Consider the following 19,245-nt stretch of genomic DNA (forward strand, 5'->3'; position numbering starts at 1 on the left):
ACAGAGCATGAGCGGGGGAGGAGCAGAGAGAGAGGGAGGAGAGACAGCATCCGAAGCAGGCTTCAGGCTCTGAGCTTTCAGCACAGAGCCCAACACAGATCTCAAACTCCTGAACTGTGAGATCATGACCTGAGCCAAAGTCAGATGCTCAACTCACTTAGCCACCCAGGTGCCCCTCTTTTTTAATTTTTATTTATTTAAGAGAGAGAGAGAGAGAGAGAGAGAGAGAGGGCACACCAGTGGGGTAAGGGAAGAGAAAGAGGGAGAGAAAATCCCAAGGAGGCTCCATACTGTCAGCGCAGAACTCCATGCAGGGCTCCAATCCACAAACCACGAGATTATGACCTGAGCTGAGATCAAGAGTCATATACTTAATCCAGTGAGCCACCCAGACACCCGATGTATCAATATCTCTATCTTTCTTCTGGCTGAGGAATATTCCATTGTATGGATAGATTCCCATTTTATTTATCTTTTTATCAGTTAATGAGACATTTGGGTTGTTTCCGCATTCTTGCTCTTATGCATAACATTGCTGTAAACATTTGTGTTTAGGTTTTTCTGTGTGTGTTTTCAATTCTCTTGGATATAACCCTAGGAGTGGAGCTGTTGGATCATATAGTGACCCTGTGTATAACTTTTTGAGGAACCATCAGACCATTTTCCAAAGCACTGAGCCATGTGAATTGAGCCCTGACTCTTGTATTTCCGTACCTCTCCACAGCTCCCAGCTTTTGCAGCAGCCAACACATCTGGCCGTGCTTTACAGCAACTTGCCTGCAGACCCTTTTTCCTCGCCAGGGCCCAGCTCCTTAAAAACAGGGATGATTGCACTTTAATCCAGTGTGGTGTCTATTTTGATATTTTCAGTCTCCTTTTGAGTAAAACGGAGACAAGGTGCTGGAACTGATAGATAGATAATATCCCTGGAAAACTTTTGTATCATGAGAGAGATCCCTTAGCATGGCCTGGGAATGTACCCAAAGAAATGATTTGTGCTTCTGTTCAGGAGCAAGAAAAGAAAATCCTGAAAAACATTTAAAAAAATTTTTTAAGAAAAAAGATAAAGAAAATTCTGAGAATCTCTCTTTTGTACATATGAAATTGGATTTTTCTCTTTTCCAATTAAGTGATAATTATTAATGAACTATGCAAGAATTGTTGTGCGTATGGATTTATTTTCTCTTAAATACTTCCAGTTGGCTTCTCTAGAGTGCTCCGAACAGAACTCTCCAGGAGTAAGTCATACTCAGGTCCCCATCGTGGGTTGTCCCTGCAGCCATGGGCTCCACGCTGGCTAGCGCATCCTGCGTCTCTTTCATTTGCTCTCACAGATTCTCCGGGCTCACGCTGTGCATAGAATTATCTAGACTTGTTTCCCTTGATAACGACTGTTCTTTCTTCAGTCTGTTTTCCATATGTTTTCTTCTTTTGGATCTAATAACTAAAACGTAGACATGATGTTATTGAGAAGCTATTAAATGAGGAATAGAGACAAAAGAGGTAAGGGGAAAACATGGAAAAATTAAGGTACAAACAAGAGAATTTTCAAGATATAATGAAAGCTATCTGTCTGAAAAAGATGGTGAAATTTGAATTTTAAAATTATCCCCCCCCCAAAAAAAAATTATTTTCCCACTTCCTATATACAGGCTTTATAAATGCCCAGTTTAAAAAAAAATGTTGGCTGATGAATGAATATGTGGTATATAGATACAAAGAAATATTACTCAGCCATAAAAATTAATGAAATCTTGCCATTTGTAATGACATGGATAGAACTAGACTGTATCCTGCTAAGTGAAATAAGTCAGTCAGACAAAGACAACTACCATATGATTTCACTCATATGTGTAATTTAAGAAAAACAAATGAGGTGGGGGGAAGGAGGGGGAGGCACTCCAAGAAACAGACTCCTACCTATAGAGAACAAACTGCTGGCGACCAGAGGGGAGGCAGGTGGGGGATGGGTTATGTAGGTGATGGGGATTAAGGAGGGCACTGGTGGTGAGCACTGGGTGATATATAGAAGCGCTGATGTATATTGTGTACCTGAAATTACTATTACACTGTATGTTAACCAACTGGAATTTAAATAAAAACTTAAAAAAAATGTATACTTCAATATAAGGAAAAGACATTGAAAAAGCATTTCCTAAGGGTAAGCATTGGCATCAGTGAGCAGCACTGACCACCATACTCCTGGCCTTGCAGCCTGTCTCTGACTGTCGCATCCGGGACCGTTACAGAGGAGATGCATACAAGGGATGACAGACGTGGTTGAATCAGACACTGCACTCTGCATAGTTTTGCTCTAGAATTTTTTAAAGCAAGTATCCAAGAATCCCTGAACTCCTACAAAAGCAGGTTCATATGAACATATGTGCTGCCCTCTCCTCGCAAAGATTTGCAGGCACGGTGAGCACCTCGCACACAAGGGTCTGTTCTGTGCACCTGGATCCTATTCCCACATCGGGTGGAGGCAGACGGTGCAAGAAGGACATCTGTCTAGCTGTGTTCTACGCTCAGCAATAACACCGCACTGATGAGTGTCTGGGGCAAGTTTTGTCTCCTGAACTCTGTGTTTAGTCCTGGGAATTGCAGTCCGTGGCTATCTGCCCCTCTGTGTAATTTGATGAGAACAGTTCATTTATGTAGGTGTGGCTATGAATATTCACCTTTATTACCTCAAGCTCCATTAAATCCCACCCAACTTTGCCTTTGAAAACCAAACCATCACTGCCCGCTCAGCTTTCATGTGACTTTGCATCTGACAAGATAAACTGGTGGGTCGGGTGTTCACCTGAGTGAATGAACTTTTCCAGCTCCTTCTCGTTCTCTGGAAGTAGGTAGGTGGACTCATCCTGGCTCTCATCCTCAGAACCCTCGTCCTTGTCTCCCAGTAATGGTATCCTGACATTGTTATAAAGCCAGGCAAGTTGCTGTCTTTCCTCAGCCTGGACCAGCCGACTGGAGAATAATGTAGAGGAATTTTTTTTTTTTAATGTTTATTTCTTTTTGAGAGAGAGACAGAGTGCAAGCAGGGGAGGGGCAGTGAGAGAGGGAGACACAGAATCCGAAGCAGGCTCCAAGGCTCTGAGCTGTCAGCACAGACCCCGATGTGGGGTTCAAACTCACAAGCTACCGTGAGATCAAGACCCCAACCGAAGTCAAATGCTTAACTGACTCAGCCACCCAAGTGCCCCAGTAAATTATCACATCTAATCCTGTGACTTCTGACTGAATAGGAGTCACTGGTACATGATAGTAGGCGGGGGAGGGAGGCAGAAACAGATTGCTCTCCAATGGGCGCTGATAGGCAGAAAAGGAGTAACTGACAATGCCAAATGTGGTTCCCAGCCAGGACTGGGTGAGGTGAGGAAGGAACTCATGTGGGGTACAAAACCCCATAATCAAGATAAATAGTATATTCAAGATAAATAATATCATAATGCAATATTTTACTAAAGAAAAATGAATGCCAAGAAATCCACAATGAACAAAATATCAACATTCTTAAATAAAGTCCATACAGGTATTAGGGATTTTTCCTTTTGTTCACTCTCTAACATGGCTTGGCCTAGCACTGCTACTGAGGCTATATTTAAAATGTTGGTAATTTGGGGGCACCTGGGTGTCTCAGTAGGTTAAGCGTCCAACTCTTGATTTCAGTCCAGGTCATGATCTCACAGTTCGTGCGTTTGAACCCCGTGTCAGGCTCTGCACTAACAGCTAGGATCCTGCTTGGGATTCTCTCTCTCTCCTTCTATCTCTGCCCCTACCCAGCCTTCTCTCTCTCTCTCTCTGTCTCTCTCAAAATAAATAAAAATAAACTTCAAAAAATAAAAACAAAACAAAATGTTGGCATTTTGTTCATCATGGATATTTTTTGAAATAAATTTAGGTTTTATAAAATATTGAATCAAAATATTATTCATCTTGATGACTGAATTTCTTGGCAACCCCTTAAATTTTGCACCCGAGGCGAGCGCCTTGCTCACTGCGTTCTAGATCCAGCCCTGGAATTGGATTTTCAAGCAGCTACTTCTGTTTGATATGAAAAGGAGTAATAGAGGGATTTCCTTTTTGCTAATATACATATCTTCCTAATTCTGTTTGACATACATAATCAGGAAGAACTGGTCTGATCCTAAACGTGATTAACAGTAATCATCCAAATCCTGGTCTCATCCCAATGTCTTGATTCCAGTTATAAAATTTAAGGGGGTGCCAAAAAACTCAGTAGTGATGATAAATACTTGAGCTCAATCTTTTAACAAGTTGAAATGAATGGGGAAAAAATCCATGATAAACCAAATATCAAAATTTTAAATAAACATAAGATCCAACAGCGCTGTGATGAACCATATGGGAACCAGAGTCAAAAGAAAGATGTGAGTCCCTATATACATGTTTTTTGTGTTTTTAAGTGGATATTCTTTTCCAAAACACTAAAGTTGATAATGTATTACCAATTTGAAAAGTAGTGTATCAAAACTCACCTTATGTTAAGTTTAAATATTTTATCTATGCAAGAAACAGAGTTTATTATAATTTTACCTTCCTAGTTTAAATGAATGAAACTTACCAACAGTATTTTCAAAACCTCTTCTGGAAAAAATTCACCACTAAAAACTACATGAAAACATGTACTTTGCTGGGGCGACTGGGTGGCTCAGTCAGTTAAGCATCTGACTTAGGCTCAGGTCATGATATCACAGTTTGTGACTTCGAGCCCTGCATTGGGGCTGGCAGTGTGGAGCCTGCTTGGGATTCTTGCTCTCTTCTTTCTCCTCTCCGCACCTCCCCTGCTCACACTTTCTCTCTCTCTCTCAAAATAAATTTTAAAAAATTAAAAAAAGGGGCACCTGGGTGGCTCAGTCGGTTGAGCGGCCGACTTCGGCTCAGGTCGTGATCTCGCACTCCATGAGTTCGAGCCCCGCGTCAGGCTCTGTGCTGACAGCTCAGAGCCTGGAGCCTGTTTCAGATTCTGTGTCTCCCTCTCTCTGACCCTCCCCCGTTCATGCTCTGTCTCTCTCTGTCTCAAAAATAAATAAACGTTAAAAAAAAAAAAAAGAAAATATTTTTTAAAAAAAATAAAAAAAAAACATGTAACTTTGGAACATGTATTTTTCCTTTTGCCTCATGCTCTAAAATAACTTATTGTGGCCTATGAGCAGCATGAATGTAAAAGCTGTAAGAGTTGACATTAGCTCAGCAACTTAATTGGACACTGCAAGTCCTGGAGGATACATTTGAGGGAATTCTCATAGAAAACTCTATGTATGCTAACATCTTGGTGTACACTACTGAAAAGAAGCTGAAATTGCAATGACATAAATTGAGTGAAAGATCACCGCACTAGATGTCCCAGAACTAAACATGCTGCTTACATTCTCTCATTAGTAAATGTCTTCAACTTTACCTTTAGTCTTATTTGCCTTCACTGGACATACTGTGAAGTGGTCCTAAAGTGGCCACCTTAAAATACCCAACACATGGCAACAGGTTCTTTGTGTTCATACTCAATTCCAATAGAGCAAGTAATTTACTACTTCCTCAAGCTGTTTTTTTTTTTTTTAAGAATCATTATCTTTGCAATCTTTTTTTAGTGTTTATTCATTTTTGAAAGAGAAAGCATGATTCAGGGAGGAGCAGGAGTGTGGGGGGACAGAGGATCCAAAGTGGGCTCTGTGCTGACAGCAGAGAGCCGGATGCAGGGCTTGAACTCATAAGAACTGTGAGATCAAGACCTGAGCTGAATTCGGAGGTTCAACCAACCCAACCATCCAGGCGCCTACACTGTTTCTGATGGGATATAATGGAATCCCAGCACTGAATCCTGGAGAAGGAATCAGTATATATAGTTCTGGTCAGAGTAGCATCATGTCACAGTGCAGATCGTTTTTGTCTAATACTAATTTCAAAATGATCACATCACTTAAAAGAGTTTGACCACAAACTTTATTTGTGCAAACAAGATGAAGTATCTTCCCCAAATGCTACTGTTTTCCTAGATAACAAATATCTAACGAAAAAGAGAGTGATCATCTTTTCTGCTTTGCACTAAGGTTCCTTCCAAAGTATCAAGTTCACTTTAGAACACCATGTTTTGGAAGGATGCCATCATCTCAGACAGTGGTTTTCAAACATTTTGACCATGATCCACAGTAAGAAATATGTTTTACCTCATAACTGTGTATCTGTTTGTCTGAAAAGTTAAAAAATGAGCATTTAAGACTTGTAATGCTTTCTAATATTTTCTATCCCACTAAATTGTATTCTGTCCTATTTCACTTTTTTCCATTTATATTATGACCCAGCATGAGTACAGTCCATATTCTGAAAAACCCTGATGTGGAAATTCAGGATGACCATAATACTTTAATGATTATAAGAATTATCATCATCATTATTATCATTATCATTACTAAATAATAACCTAGTTAATCTATCATGTCTTACTTAAGGATGGTAAATGTTACTTAGTATATACCTACTATATCACATAGGAAATACTGGTTCCACATATCAGAGCAATGCTGAAGGCTATACACGCAATCACAATTACTTGAACAAGAGCAGGTCTACGTGGAATCAGTGCTAAAAATGGAAAGAAAAGATATCATTTTACTTGTGTCTATCGGTTAATATATTTGTTAAGCATATTGTTATTCCAAAGGGGAATGGGAGACAAAATCAGAAGTACCATAACAAACAACATCCTTAATTTTTAAAAATATGGAGGCTACATTGCACAGGGAACATATATAATTTGAACTGCCACATAAAGTAATCCCTAACTCCTTTTTCTTTCTCTGGCTCTTGTCCTTTGTCAAAACCCTCTTTTACTCTGTAGAGATACAGGACCCCTGACTCAGTACAGCAGCACCTGCTGTCCCTGTAGCTGAAAGGAGAGTGGCTTTAGTTTCACGACTTGGGCGCTGCACTCATGGTCCGGGGTGTGCAGCACTGTGCTGAGATGACACCTTAGGGAGATTCCGAATGCAATTCCAGGGGCACCTGGGTGGCTCAGGCGGTTAAGCAACCAACGCCGGCTCAGGTCATGGTCTCACTGTTCATGAGTTGGAGCTCTGCATCAGGCTCCATGTCGTGGAGTCTGCTTCTGGATTCTGTCTCCCTCTCTCTCTGTCTCCCCCCCCCCCAACACACACACACACAATAAATAAATAAACGTAAAAAAGTAAATGCAATTCCACAAACCTGCATTCCAGGTATCAGCGTTCAGGGGTACTGCATAGGTTGTTAGACTCCCGTTAGTCTTTATAGGGTTATGTGTATCACCCTTCCCATTACCTGGGATTAAAAAAAATAATAACCAGAGAGTTATTGTTTGTACAAACTGGACAAAAGAGCAATTGGCAAAGTAAGTCCATTATTCAGCCACTTGTAAAACCTGATAAATTGAGGTGATTACTCTTCGTCCTGCACTTGGCCTTCCCTCACTGTCTGTCCCTTCCCTAGCACAGAAAGAGTTCAGCAACTGAACTGAAAAACGCCCTGAGTTTCACCCATCAATGAAAGGTCACCTGAGCCTGACAAAAAGAACCTGGACTGTGAAAAGCCTAGCGGTGTAAAATGCTTGATTGCAGACCTCAAACGTGGGAAATATGGGTGTTCATTCTATGGTTTTCTCTACCCTTCTGTATGCTTTCAGGCTTTCACAATGAAATTCTGGGGCAGGGAGAAAAAAAATGGGCTACAGATGGTTTCAGTATAGTGAGTACTAAAAACTGGCCGCTGGGTTTGGCCACAGGAAGGTCACTGGAGACCCAGGCCACAGCGGTGCTAGCCACGTGGGGAGGGGGGAATGCCAGAGTGACCGAAACAGTTCAAGAGAGAACAGGAGGAAAGGATTCGGAGACTGTGAGTTTTAGGAACTCTTTTGAGGAACTCTGGTGTTGTAGGGGGAGAAATGAGGGCAGCTCCCAGAAGGGCTGAGGGATCCACAGATGGGTTTTGCTTTCTCAGATGGGAGAACCAGCAGCACGTCCACAGGAGAAGGGAAGTGATATGTTAAATTGCAATACCACAGGAAATGGGGAGAGAACTTCCGGTAGTGCGGAGGGTTGGCGGAGCTGGAAGTTGGCACACCCGCAGGGCTAGTCCTTGGGCTGGACCGGAAGGAAGGCAGAGAAAGAGGGTGCAATTGCAGGTAGATGGAGCAGGGATGGGGGTGGGGTGGCGATACTCTGTTTTGACCGCTTGTATTTTGCCAGTGATGGAGGTAACAAGGGCATCATCCCCTGAGGGTGAGGCTGAGGTAAACATGATGGGGGTTTTGCAGAGCAGAAAAAATAGATGAGAAAGTCACCAAGCAGAAGGAGAGTAAGTGTGCTAGGTAAATGAGAAACACATTTTTAAATAAAATGTCCAAGAAATGAAACTTCTAGGTATATTGGCTATATATATATATATATATATATATATATATATATATATATTTTTGTCCTTCCAAATTATTTTATTTCTTTTTTTTTAATTTACATCCAAGTTAGTTAGCATATACTGCAACAATGATTTCAGGAGTAGATTCCTTAATGCCCCTTACCTATTTAGCCCATCCCCCTCCCACAACCCCTCCAGTAACCCTCTGTGTGTTCCCCATATTTTTTAATTTCCCTTAAAGATATTTTACTTTTAAGTAATTTCTGCACCCAGCATGGGGCTTGAACTCACAAGCCCGAGACTAAGAGTCACATACTCCACCAAATGAACCAGACAGATGCCCATATTTTCTGTATATTGATGCTCTGGCATTTACCGGCTTGATCCTGGACAGACCAACCTTCCCAGGGCTATTTGCTACAGATTGCAAACAACTCCCCTGCAAGTGTGCCTTTGATATAAACCAACCAATCCAGAGCCCACACCCTCAGCCACCTTCTTTACCAAACTCTCACACACCAAGCCAATGTTTCCCCTGACCTAAATTATCCCAGGACCAGGTACTGGACAACTAGGAACCACTCCTATAGCCTAGAGCCCACCAAAATCATTCCAACTATCCACTACTCTGTGTACCTACCTCACCCACTCCTTCCCACGAAAACACCAATAAAGACTCTGGGCCAAGCTCTCCCCTCTTGTCTCCCCCACCTCTTGCTTCTAGGAGTGTGTGAGTATAATGTTCTTCCTCCATGACAATCATTTCCATGTCTGTATGTCTTATCATACCTGATTAAAATAAATCCCAGGTATATTTCATCACTCTAGGGCAAAAAGTGAATACATTCTTTTTATATTTATAAGAATTGCCAATTGCCCTCTATAGACGTTGCACTCATTCCTAGCCTACATATGAGATTATATTCACTTGAAACTAGTAGGATATTATATGTTAATTATACTTCAATTAGAAAAAAATACAAGATATTTCCCAAATCCTTTGCCGTTTTTTTTTTTTTTTAATGAAACATTTTGCTCACTTTCAACATGATAGCTGAAAACTGGAATGAGTATTTCCTTATTATGAGTTAGGCTTCTTTCCATATAACCAAGAGCTCAGGGTTACAGAGAAAATTGGAGTCTTCCAGTGATCTAAAACAATTCTGTCCTTTATCTCCATATCAGACCTGCACCTGGGACCCGAAGCTCAGGCACAGCAGAGGTCTTAGCTGTGCAAACCTCTAGTGCAAGCTCACAACACAAGTTAGTTTCAAAGTAAAGATTAGTTGCAGGCCTCCTGGTACCTTGGCCAGAATTCAATCTCTGGGTAGTGGGGTGAACAGGCAAGTGAGATATTCATAGCTGAGTTTTAGAAAAATTAATGATGTGTTTGGGATGGCTGGATGTATTAATCACGTTTTTAAGATCAACTGTATTTCCTGATGCTTCAACATCTGTGCTATTTTAGAATCTGCTCCTAGTGGCATCATGACTAACCCAACCATCCAGAGGGCACTTCTTTTTCTAATTTGCACAAAGAGCTGTACAGATTAGTGCTGACCACCGTGGGGCGCCCTCTGGAGCCATAGACCACAACAGCCTTGGGAATGTCCCTGTATCCCAGCCACCCTCCAAGACCCCTTGACTTACCATTATGGCCTGGTAATTGCGTGGGCATAGGAGGTTTCAGAGCTCAAAGTCGTTCAAAGGATCAGAGAGAAGAGACAAGTTCAAGATAGATTTAGGAAAATAAAGAAATAACTTGTATTAGACAAGGGGACCTAAAAGCTAAGATGGTAAATGTCGTTAATACATTTATTACAATGCCTTATAGAAATATGTGGCTTAATTTGGAAAAGCATGGTGTTCTGTTTGCATCCACGAATATGGGGTGTTAAGAACATAATGCATTTGGCTTCTGGTCTGTTTTTGCAGTCACGTGAGCTGGTTGAGGACCTGATAGATTTAGCACAGAGTTGAAGGGGTCTGGGCGGTCATCAGAAAGTCAGAGAGCCAGTGCCAGAAAGCCACGGCAATACCCTTTCCTCCTACAGAAATTAGATGCTTTTATACTGTGCAGATGGCATTTCCCTTGTACAGAACAGAGATTGTTTATAAGTACCACATATCTTCACAAAGAGTTGCTGCCTGATTTCACAGATTGGCAGGGTCAGTTTCTCTGTTTTGAGATAAACAAAGTTCCCTTGAGGACTCAAAATGCAAAGCATAGAAGACAGATGATTATAAAGAATATTTTACACTCACAAAACATCTGTATCTGGACTCGTATGGTCTACCGACAAACGTATACCCAATTACAATTAAAGTCATACAGACACATTCAAACCACTCTGATTTGGTCAAGGTTTCTGTGTGTGCCAAGTGAAATAAAAGAGAAGCAAACCAGTCCCTAAAGAGAAAGCACAGCTTCCAGAGACAGAATAATATCAGATTAATTTCCAAGTTTCCAGAGACATAATAATATTGGATTAATTTCCAAGCAATGCTTATCTAATTATATTATTGTATGGACCATGCTCCTAACAAATACACAAGAAAAGACACATTCATACAGCAGATGAGAGGACCCCAGTCTATGGTTCTCATTTCACCAAATGAGTAATACAATTACTTACCTCTGAGTCTTGAGGAAACACTTTCCTGCTTAGTGATATTTGTGGATGTTTGTGACTGATTGTAACCTTGAAAAGAAAACTCGTAGCAGTGAAATATGATTAACCCTTTTTACTTCCCCTGAAACAAGTAAAAAAACAATGGTTGAAGCTACCCATTAAGCCTGTTGCTAGTTCAACTGGTTTGAACTCACCTTCATAAGGCAAACATAAAGGTGGGCATTCCATTAAAAACAAAACTAGAAAGGTGAAAGAACTCTGAACCTTGTCCATCACTCCAAAACTGTTAGTCTTTTATCACATGGAGAAAAGGAAATATTTAGCTATAGTGCAGTTTCTGCCCTATATTTCTCTGAGAAACTAAGAAACTCTGCTCTCTACAGAATGTTGGGGTTCTGACTTGGAGCCACCAGTGTGAGGTCAGCTAACGTTGCCAACACAGCCTTCCTTCACGGAACCAAGTCAGCCAATGGGGAGACTAACAGGATGGGGTGTGGGAGAAGGAGGCACATCTGTGGGTATAGATATGGATAATACCAGGGCCCTCCCTTCAGGGAGTATACAGACCAGTGAGGAGGCAGAAAAGATCAGTTACAATTCAATGGGACATACATAAGAAGCAAACAGAATGCAGTAGGGCTCTGTAGTCAGATGCCTGACTTCTAATCCTAATCTCTGCCTTCCTACACATTTTTGCTTGATCGGGTTACTTAACCCCTTTGGACTTCAGCTTCCTCATCTGTAAAACAGAAGGAAGAAATAGCACCTACCTCACAGCGTTATAGCAATATTCAAATCACGAAATCCATGCAAAGCTCAAAAATAGCGTTAGTACTGAGCGTTAGTTCTGGAGAGCATTTGCAAAAAAGCAATTCAGTACACCTCCACCTGATGGGTACCGTTCAGAAAACTAGACTCCAGGGGCTGCCTCCAAAAGTTTTTTTAGAGGAAATTAATTGAGGGGCACCTGGGTGGCTCAGTTAAGCGTCCGACTTCAGCTCAGGTCATGATCTCAGAGTTTGTGGGATGGAGCCCCACATCAGGCTCTGTGCTGACTGTGTGGAGCCTGCTTGGAATTCTCTCTCTCTCTCTCTCTCTCTCTCTCTCTCTCTCTGCTCCTACCCCACTTGTGTTCTTTCTCTCAAAATAAACTTTAAAAAAATAAAATAAAATAAAGGAGATTAACTGAATCATCTCAAAATATGGAAATGGGATTGAAAAGTAGATAGCATAGAAGAAGGTTGTCCCGTATACTTGTCCTTTGTCCATACAGTAGTTCTCAAAATATAGACAGCATGTTTCGATTCACCTCTACCAGTTACAATAAGAGACCAGATCTTTTGATGCTTGTAAAGCTTCCTAGGTTTAGAAATTGGTTCCACTTGCACTGTACCCCAAAGGCAAACTATCCTTTCTGAATGTTTGTGAGATGACAATGCTAAGACCCTCTAGACGTACCCATGAAGCAGACCACTGCCACCTTTTTGCTTAATTCTTACAACACCTGAATTCCCACTCCTGTCTTCCTTTCATCCAGCCATGCCTACAGGATGATCCATATAAGAACTTGGTTTCCACTCTCTAGAAGTCCTGCAATCTCAGAACTGCCTCTGGTCAAACCCATCTGAATAAGTTCATCTGCTGTATCTCCTTGAACTTGTTTTTGGACTTCCAATCTCCCTATGGGCACTGCTGCCGTTAGACTTGATTTTGAACTGTCAGGCTCCCCACGGACACTGTTTTCTTTGGAGTTGGTTTTAGGATACCAACTTCCCAATGGTTACTGCTGCTTTGCCCAGTCTTTTCCCTTAGGAAAAGGGAACACCTGGGAACACCTTAGGGAACACCTAAGGAACACCATAGGGCTGTGAACACCTGGCTTTTCCCAGACTTGGTTCTTGAATTGACTCATATATCCCATGCACCCAGACCAGCTGGATGAATTACCAATCCATCAGAATACCACTATGGGTTAATGATACTGACAGATGTGTAGATCAGGTCAAGCTATGAAAATTAGGCTAAGAGATAAAGGTCTTTCATAACATAACCAAAACTTTCCAACAGATTCCCTTAAATCCAGAGTGCCCAACCTGTTCTCTTGACTTTCTCCCACCAAGTGGGATCCCTGGTTGAGAACTGGGTCCCACACCCCCCTCACATGCCTAATAGGACTCTTCCTAGTTGTCCCCTTTATCAAAGTTTGCCTTTGGTGGCTAGTCAAGCAATACCAGTCATCTTTCACATCGTCACAACCTGGGTGGCAAGCCTCATCCATCCCAATTAGTATTGTTAATGATGTTGAGACACCACAAAGTAGATTGTATCGTAGTTTTTTGAGTTCTAATTGACAAAACATCATATTAGTTTCTGGTGTAAAACCATGACTTGATATTTGTACACACTGCAAAATGATCACAATAAGTCTAGCTAACCTCTATCACCATACAGTTACAAAACTTTTTTGAGATTGGAACTTTTTTTTTTTTAATGTTTATTTATTTTTGAGACAGAGAGAGACAGAACATGAACGGGGGAGGGTCAGAGAGAGGGAGACACAGAATCTGAAACAGGCTCCAGGCTCTGAGCTGTTAGCACAGAGCCCGACGCAGGGCTTGAACTCACGAGCCTTCGAGCTGTGAGATCATGACCTGAGCCAAAGTTGGCCGCTTAACCAATTGAGCCACCCAGGCGCCCCGAGATTGGAACTTTTAAGGTCTACTTTCATAGCAACTATAGCATTAAATATGCAATATAATATTATTAGCTTTAGTCACTATGCTGTACATTACATCCCCATGACTTATTTATTTTATAACTGGAAGTTTGTACCTTTTTACCTCCTTTACTCATTTTGTTGTATTGTAAATTTTAAAACTATATTTTCCTGCTGCCTCCATATCCATGCAAACAGGCTGTGAGCACCCCACCCAGGTGACCAGGTTACCTAGGTGATAAGGCTAGTTCTGGCCACAAGCTCCCTTCTGCCCTTCCCTTCAACATTCAAATGTAGCAACGATATCCTCTCCCGCCTATTCCTGTGTACTCCATCCTGACCCCCGATAAAAGGACTTGCCCATAGATACTCACCTTCTGCTCCCCACCTGCTTGGTGGAGCCCGCTCTGTAGGTGTCCCTATTTTGCCGCCCCTCATGGCGGTGCACTTGACTTCTGGTATTATAATTCAATGGGTTTTGACAAATGCATCGTGACATGTATCCAACTTTTTATTATTATACAACATAGCTGCTCTACTCTAAAAATCCCTTATACTTCACCTATTCATCTCTCCCTCTACCCTGGCAATCACCAATCTTTTTACTGTTTACATAATTTTGCCTTTTCCAGAATGTCATATAGCTAGAATCACATATGAAGCCTTTTCAGAATGGCTTCTTTCACTTAGTAATATGTATTTGAGGTTCTTCCAAGTTTTTTTCATGGCTTGATAGCTTATTTATTTTTAAAAGCTATAATTTTGGATAATCAGTTTGGATGTTCTTAAGTTTGTTGATTAATTTAGGAAACACATTTCTACATTACCGAGTCTACTCAAGCAGGAACCACTTAGATTGTATCTTTTAATTATTCACATTTGCATTTATGTCTCTTGAAAATGTGTGTAAATGTATTGCCATAGGATTCGGTTCTTTTCATTTTCCCCTCAACATTAAAATTTTTGTATATTTGCAAAATGGGATTCCTCTTCATACATCCCATCTGCGGTGGGCGTATTAGCAGAACGATTGTTCCAATATTTGCAAGCTGCCCACAGGCTAGCCCGGGTGCAGCGACCCACGTCGTATCCTCCCAGGGACGTGGAGGACCTGCTTTGGGAGCTTTGAGCCGGGCCGGGAGCCAGAGGACGTTCACGCAGCTCCAGGACCACTGCCGCCGCTCAAGGGGCCAACAGCAGAAAGAGGCGGGCTGGGCGAGGAGGTGGGCCCCGAAAGGGGAGAAGGCGGTTCACCGAGCGTTTCCATTGGGCGGAGCGCGGCGCGATGCCTTCCGGGCGTTGTAGTCTGAGGCTCCAGGGCAGGTGGACTACAAGTCCCAGAAGGCCGCGCAACCCGGCCGAGTGTGCTGGGTAACCTTCGCCTGTGCTGCGCTCCGTGCCTCCAGGCTGACAGTGGTCGGGCGCCCGAATCCCTCTCGAGGCCGAGCGGGGCGGCGGGACCACCGAGGGCAACGTCTGGAGGCGGCAAAGGCCGGAGTGGTTCCGGGAGCGGCCAGGAGGCTGGGGCAGGGTCCGCCGGAGACCGGGGCGGGACGGGGTGCTGCAGGTCTGGCCAGGAGGTTCCGCTGCCGGCGCCTGGTGTGAGGGCAACGTGCGTGCAGTTGGGGTTGTCTCCCCTGGGGCTCCCTCGGTTTCCAGCTGTGGCGACCCCTGGCTCCGTCTTCGGCCTGCTCGGCCAGGAAGACTGCTGCTCCTCCGTGCCTGTGCCCAGATGCGGAGTTCGTCTGGGCGGGTTCTCTTCTTGCGGGGACAGGGCCGCTAGGGCTTCTCCCTGCTCCCATCGTCCCCCGGTTGCCTTGGCGTTTTCCTTAAGGTTGGGAGTTCCAGTTATTGCTGCCAGTAATGTAAGTCGGATCCAAGCTTCTCTGCCATGGCCGTGACCGTTTGCTGCTTTTAAGCTTCTCTTGGCCTTCAGTGCTTTCGCTAGGATGTGGTTGGTGTGTGTTTATCTTGCTTTGCGGTCCTTGTCCGAAACTGCAGGTTGAAGTGTCTCATCGCTTCTCTCCACATCCTCCGCACCACGTTGGTCCACGCCTCCAGTAGCCCCCAGGCTTCTCTTCCTATCGTACCATTGTCTCCATTAGTCCATTACCCACACAGCAGCCAGAAGAGGCTTTGTCATACAAGAGCATTCTTTCCTTCCTGGTTAAAGCTGCTTGGTGGTTCCCGAAACCCCAATATCATTCCAATACAGAAACAGGGCTCTCATGAATGTTTTCAGGCATCAGCATATTGGAAATGAAGATGTGAGGGTTGGGATGTCTGTGAGTAACTGGGCTATTTATATCCTGACCTTAAGAGACTTGTTTACATGCATTTACCTGTACTATTAATTGTGGAAGATCTCCCTGCCCTCTCTTTGGGGTCTTTGCACCCCCTGACAGTGTTAAGGCACTGGAAGATCCATTGAGCCATATGACAGTCCCAACCCAGTTTACACCAAGTTCCAAAGGAACAAACTCACAGCCTCCCAATCCAGGTGGTTTTTTCACCGGACAATTGTAACATCCAGTAAGTAAACCAGGGCAAGTAGAGCACCCAAGAAGTCCTTAAGCATAGAGGTTTATTTTTCCAAATATTCAAAATCCAGATCAGCCTCACCTGTTATTCCCTCTGTCTGCTCTAACAAATCCATACCCCCAACTTCTTCACTTTGGCCTGGGCTGCCTTCCCTGGACTCTGATGGGGCCCTTCCATTGTCATAACACGGGAGGGTGTTTAGAGTCTGAGCTGGGAATAACCCTAACGTCAGTTTAGCCTTTTGTTCAATAGACATTTGTTGAGAACTTGCTATGTGACAGACACTTCCCAGGTCCTGGAGATACAACACTGAACAAGTGAAAAACCATGCCCTATTGGAGCTTGTATCTAGTTAGAGTGATACAAGCAATTAAAAGAAATATAATTTGGTTACATAGTATGCTTGAAGTTGATAGGTGTTAATGAATATTTAGAATAAAAGAATAGAGTAGGGTAAGGGAATCAAGAATGAGGGATCTGCTGCTTTATTTTTTTTTTAATTTCTTTTTTTTTTTTTTGCATTTATTTATTTTTGAGAGACAGAGAGTAAGTGGGGGAGGAGCAGAGAGAGAATGAGACAGAATCCAAAGCAGGCTCCAGGCTCTGAGCTGTCAACACAGAGCCCGACATGGGGCTCGAACCCACAAACTGTGAGATCATGACCTGAGCCAAAGTCACACGCTTAACCGACTGAGCCACCCAGGCGCCCCTGCTGCATTATTTTTTATTTATTTTTTTAAGCGCTTCTTTTTGAGAGAGGGGAGGGGATGGGCAGAAAGAAGGAGACAGAGAACCCGAAGCAGCAGGCCCTGTGCTGTTAGCACAAAGCCCAACACAGGCTGGAACCTACAAACCTTGAGATCATGACCTGAGCCAAAGTTGGACACTCAACCAACTGAGCCACCCAGGCGCCCCAAGGGATCTGCCATTTTAAAAATTTTTTTTTTTCAACGTTTATTTATTTTTGGGACAGGGAGAGACAGAGCATGAACGGGGGAGGGGCAGAGAGAGAGGGAGACACAGAATCGGAAACAGGCTCCAGGCTCTGAGCCATCAGCCCAGAGCCTGACGCGGGGCTCGAACTCCCGGACCGCGAGATCGTGACCTGGCTGAAGTCGGATGCTTAACCAACTGCGCCACCCAGGTGCCCCGGGATCTGCCATTTTAAATAGAACCTCTTGGCCTTGGACTTGCCTGTGCTGTGTGCTGCTCCTACGGAGAAGTTGAGAGAATAAGGGGAGCTGTAATGGGACGTGGTCTCAAGACCTCATGTTGAGACAATGTACTCAAAGAAGATTCACAACAGAGATTCCAGTTTTGGTTCATACAAGCCAATTCAACCACAGACACCTACCTGAGATAAACCCAGGTATAACCTAAGAGGCAAGAGATCTGGGAATATCAGAAACTGCTAGAAAGACTTGGGTTGGTACCTGATTTGAACTAGTATGCTGGGCTGGCTGGCTGGAGCAGGAGACGGTATAGCTCAGCTGTAATAAAAAAACAAAAGGAACTTCTGGAGTTTGCGCTGGTTTCTTCTCTTCCTTTGCCTTAGAACAGTGTGCCTACAGCTGCTGTAACCCAACTTCGGGTCCAGACATCCTGAGGAGTGGAATCAAGGCAAGGCAGTAGCCTGTGAGCAGCAGAGAAACAGGCACAGAACACATCACCTCAGGCAAGTGTTTCTCCATCCTGCCTCCTCAAAGCTCTGGGATGGTGAATCACATTCCAAGGAGTTATCTCATGGGACGAGGAATCATTGACTAGCTTTCTGAGGCCTCAACCTCCCCTCCCAGGATCCATTGTCTCTACCCCTGAACTCAGTGGGGTTTATAGGTACCAGGATCTGATCCCATCACATGTATGCGTAACAATTGATAAAATAGCCAGTGATCCCAAAAGATATATACTCACTGGCCCAAGTAATAAGCAATTTTCAGAGCATAACAATTTCAAGAGAAAACAAACATTGGATTACAGAATCCATCAGAAACAGATATATTAGAACAGATGGAACAAAATTTTAAATTAGTCTATTAAATGCATTTAAGGAGTAAGGCATGGTATTAACAATAAGAAATGAGAATAATGACACATAAAAAAGAACCAAGTATAAATATTAGGTATGTAAAACAATAGTTGAAATGAAGACACAGTAGAGGCAATAAATAGCAAAATGGACAGCTGAAAAATAAACTTAGCAAACTGGAAGAGCAAATTGAGAAAATGTCCAGACAAAAGAAAAAAAGAAAGGAAAAGGAATTAGAGAACATAAAAGAAAGGCTAAGAAATATGGACAACAGACACAGGTGTGCTAACATTTGAATAATCAGAGTCATAAAAGAGAAACTTTTTAAATGGAAAGGATGAAATATTAAAAATAAGATAAATTTCCATAAAGTATTTGGCACTGGTCCTAGAACATCTCATTCAAAATTCCTTTACTATATTATGACATATAAAATTCTAAATTTGTATATTTTTGTTTGTGCTAATAACAATAACAGTATAGTTACTGTCATAATTTACCTTGTTTTTACTACAGACATAACACCGCTTATATGCAAAGCTAGTCAAGATAAAATCGGAAACACAGGAATTTGATCTTAGAAGGAACTGTAACATTTGTCAACTCTGACTACCCCTGGGATGATTTATTGCCTCTTAGTTCTTTTTTCTTCTTCTTTTAGTCATCAATGCAAAGAAGGGAGGCAGTTACTCCCTGGTAAACAAGGAAAATACACGAGAGGGAAATAAATGTTAAAAAGCTCAGAAAGGAAATTTAGAGGCATAGAATGAGAAGAGGAATTTGGGAATACCTGATTGCTTTCCAAAGAAGTGGGCTAGAGCTGGTGAGCAGAGCACCCTGGTAGATTAGCAAGGTGAATGCGTATAACCAACTGTGCCTGTACATAACTGTCAAGGATGTATAAAACTAACAGTGGA

General features: G+C 42.6%; 2 protein-coding genes across 3 annotated transcripts in view; both read right to left on the reverse strand.

Annotated features, from left to right (window-relative positions):
- Window positions 1–1,168: 1,168 nt before the first annotated feature.
- CE2H19orf18 (chromosome E2 C19orf18 homolog) lies at window positions 1,169–12,019 on the reverse strand. Its single transcript, XM_030297587.1, has 7 exons — window positions 11,237–12,019; window positions 11,046–11,111; window positions 10,060–10,101; window positions 7,225–7,317; window positions 6,501–6,603; window positions 2,804–2,970; window positions 1,169–1,444 (listed from the first exon to the last, which is right to left on the reverse strand). Exons 1-7 carry the CDS (start codon window positions 11,313–11,315, stop codon window positions 1,329–1,331), a joined length of 666 nt encoding a protein of 221 aa, XP_030153447.1. The 5' UTR covers window positions 11,316–12,019; the 3' UTR covers window positions 1,169–1,328.
- A 5,403-nt stretch (window positions 12,020–17,422) lies between these two features.
- The window catches only part of ZNF606 (zinc finger protein 606), a 28,061-nt gene continuing 26,238 nt past the window's right edge, over window positions 17,423–19,245 (reverse strand). Inside the window, exons 8-9 of one of the 2 annotated variants that reach the window (XM_030297487.1) lie at window positions 17,733–17,789; window positions 17,423–17,511 (exon numbers count right to left, since the gene is read on the reverse strand). In XM_030297487.1, the coding sequence (XP_030153347.1) occupies window positions 17,743–17,789 (47 nt within the window). In that variant the 3' untranslated portion in view covers window positions 17,423–17,511; window positions 17,733–17,742. Of the gene's footprint in view, window positions 17,512–17,713; window positions 17,790–19,245 lie in introns of those variants that run through there. The other variant, XM_030297486.1, reaches the window with a different exon arrangement.

The sequence above is a fragment of the Lynx canadensis genome, chromosome E2, assembly GCF_007474595.2.
Source record: "Lynx canadensis isolate LIC74 chromosome E2, mLynCan4.pri.v2, whole genome shotgun sequence".
NCBI lineage: Eukaryota > Metazoa > Chordata > Mammalia > Carnivora > Felidae > Lynx > Lynx canadensis.

Bases quoted from the DNA above. Each gene is read 5' to 3' on its own strand.
- CE2H19orf18 (XM_030297587.1), bottom strand. From the start codon at position 11,315: ATGGACAAGGTTCAGAGTTCTTTCACCTTTCTAGTTTTGTTTTTAATG. The intron at 7,318-10,059 runs GTAAGTCAAGGG...TTTTAATCCCAG, and splicing joins GCAATTACCAGGCCATAATG to GTAATGGGAAGGGTGATACA. The intron at 6,604-7,224 runs GTTTGTGGAATT...TTCCATTTTTAG, and splicing joins CGCTGATACCTGGAATGCAG to CACTGATTCCACGTAGACCT.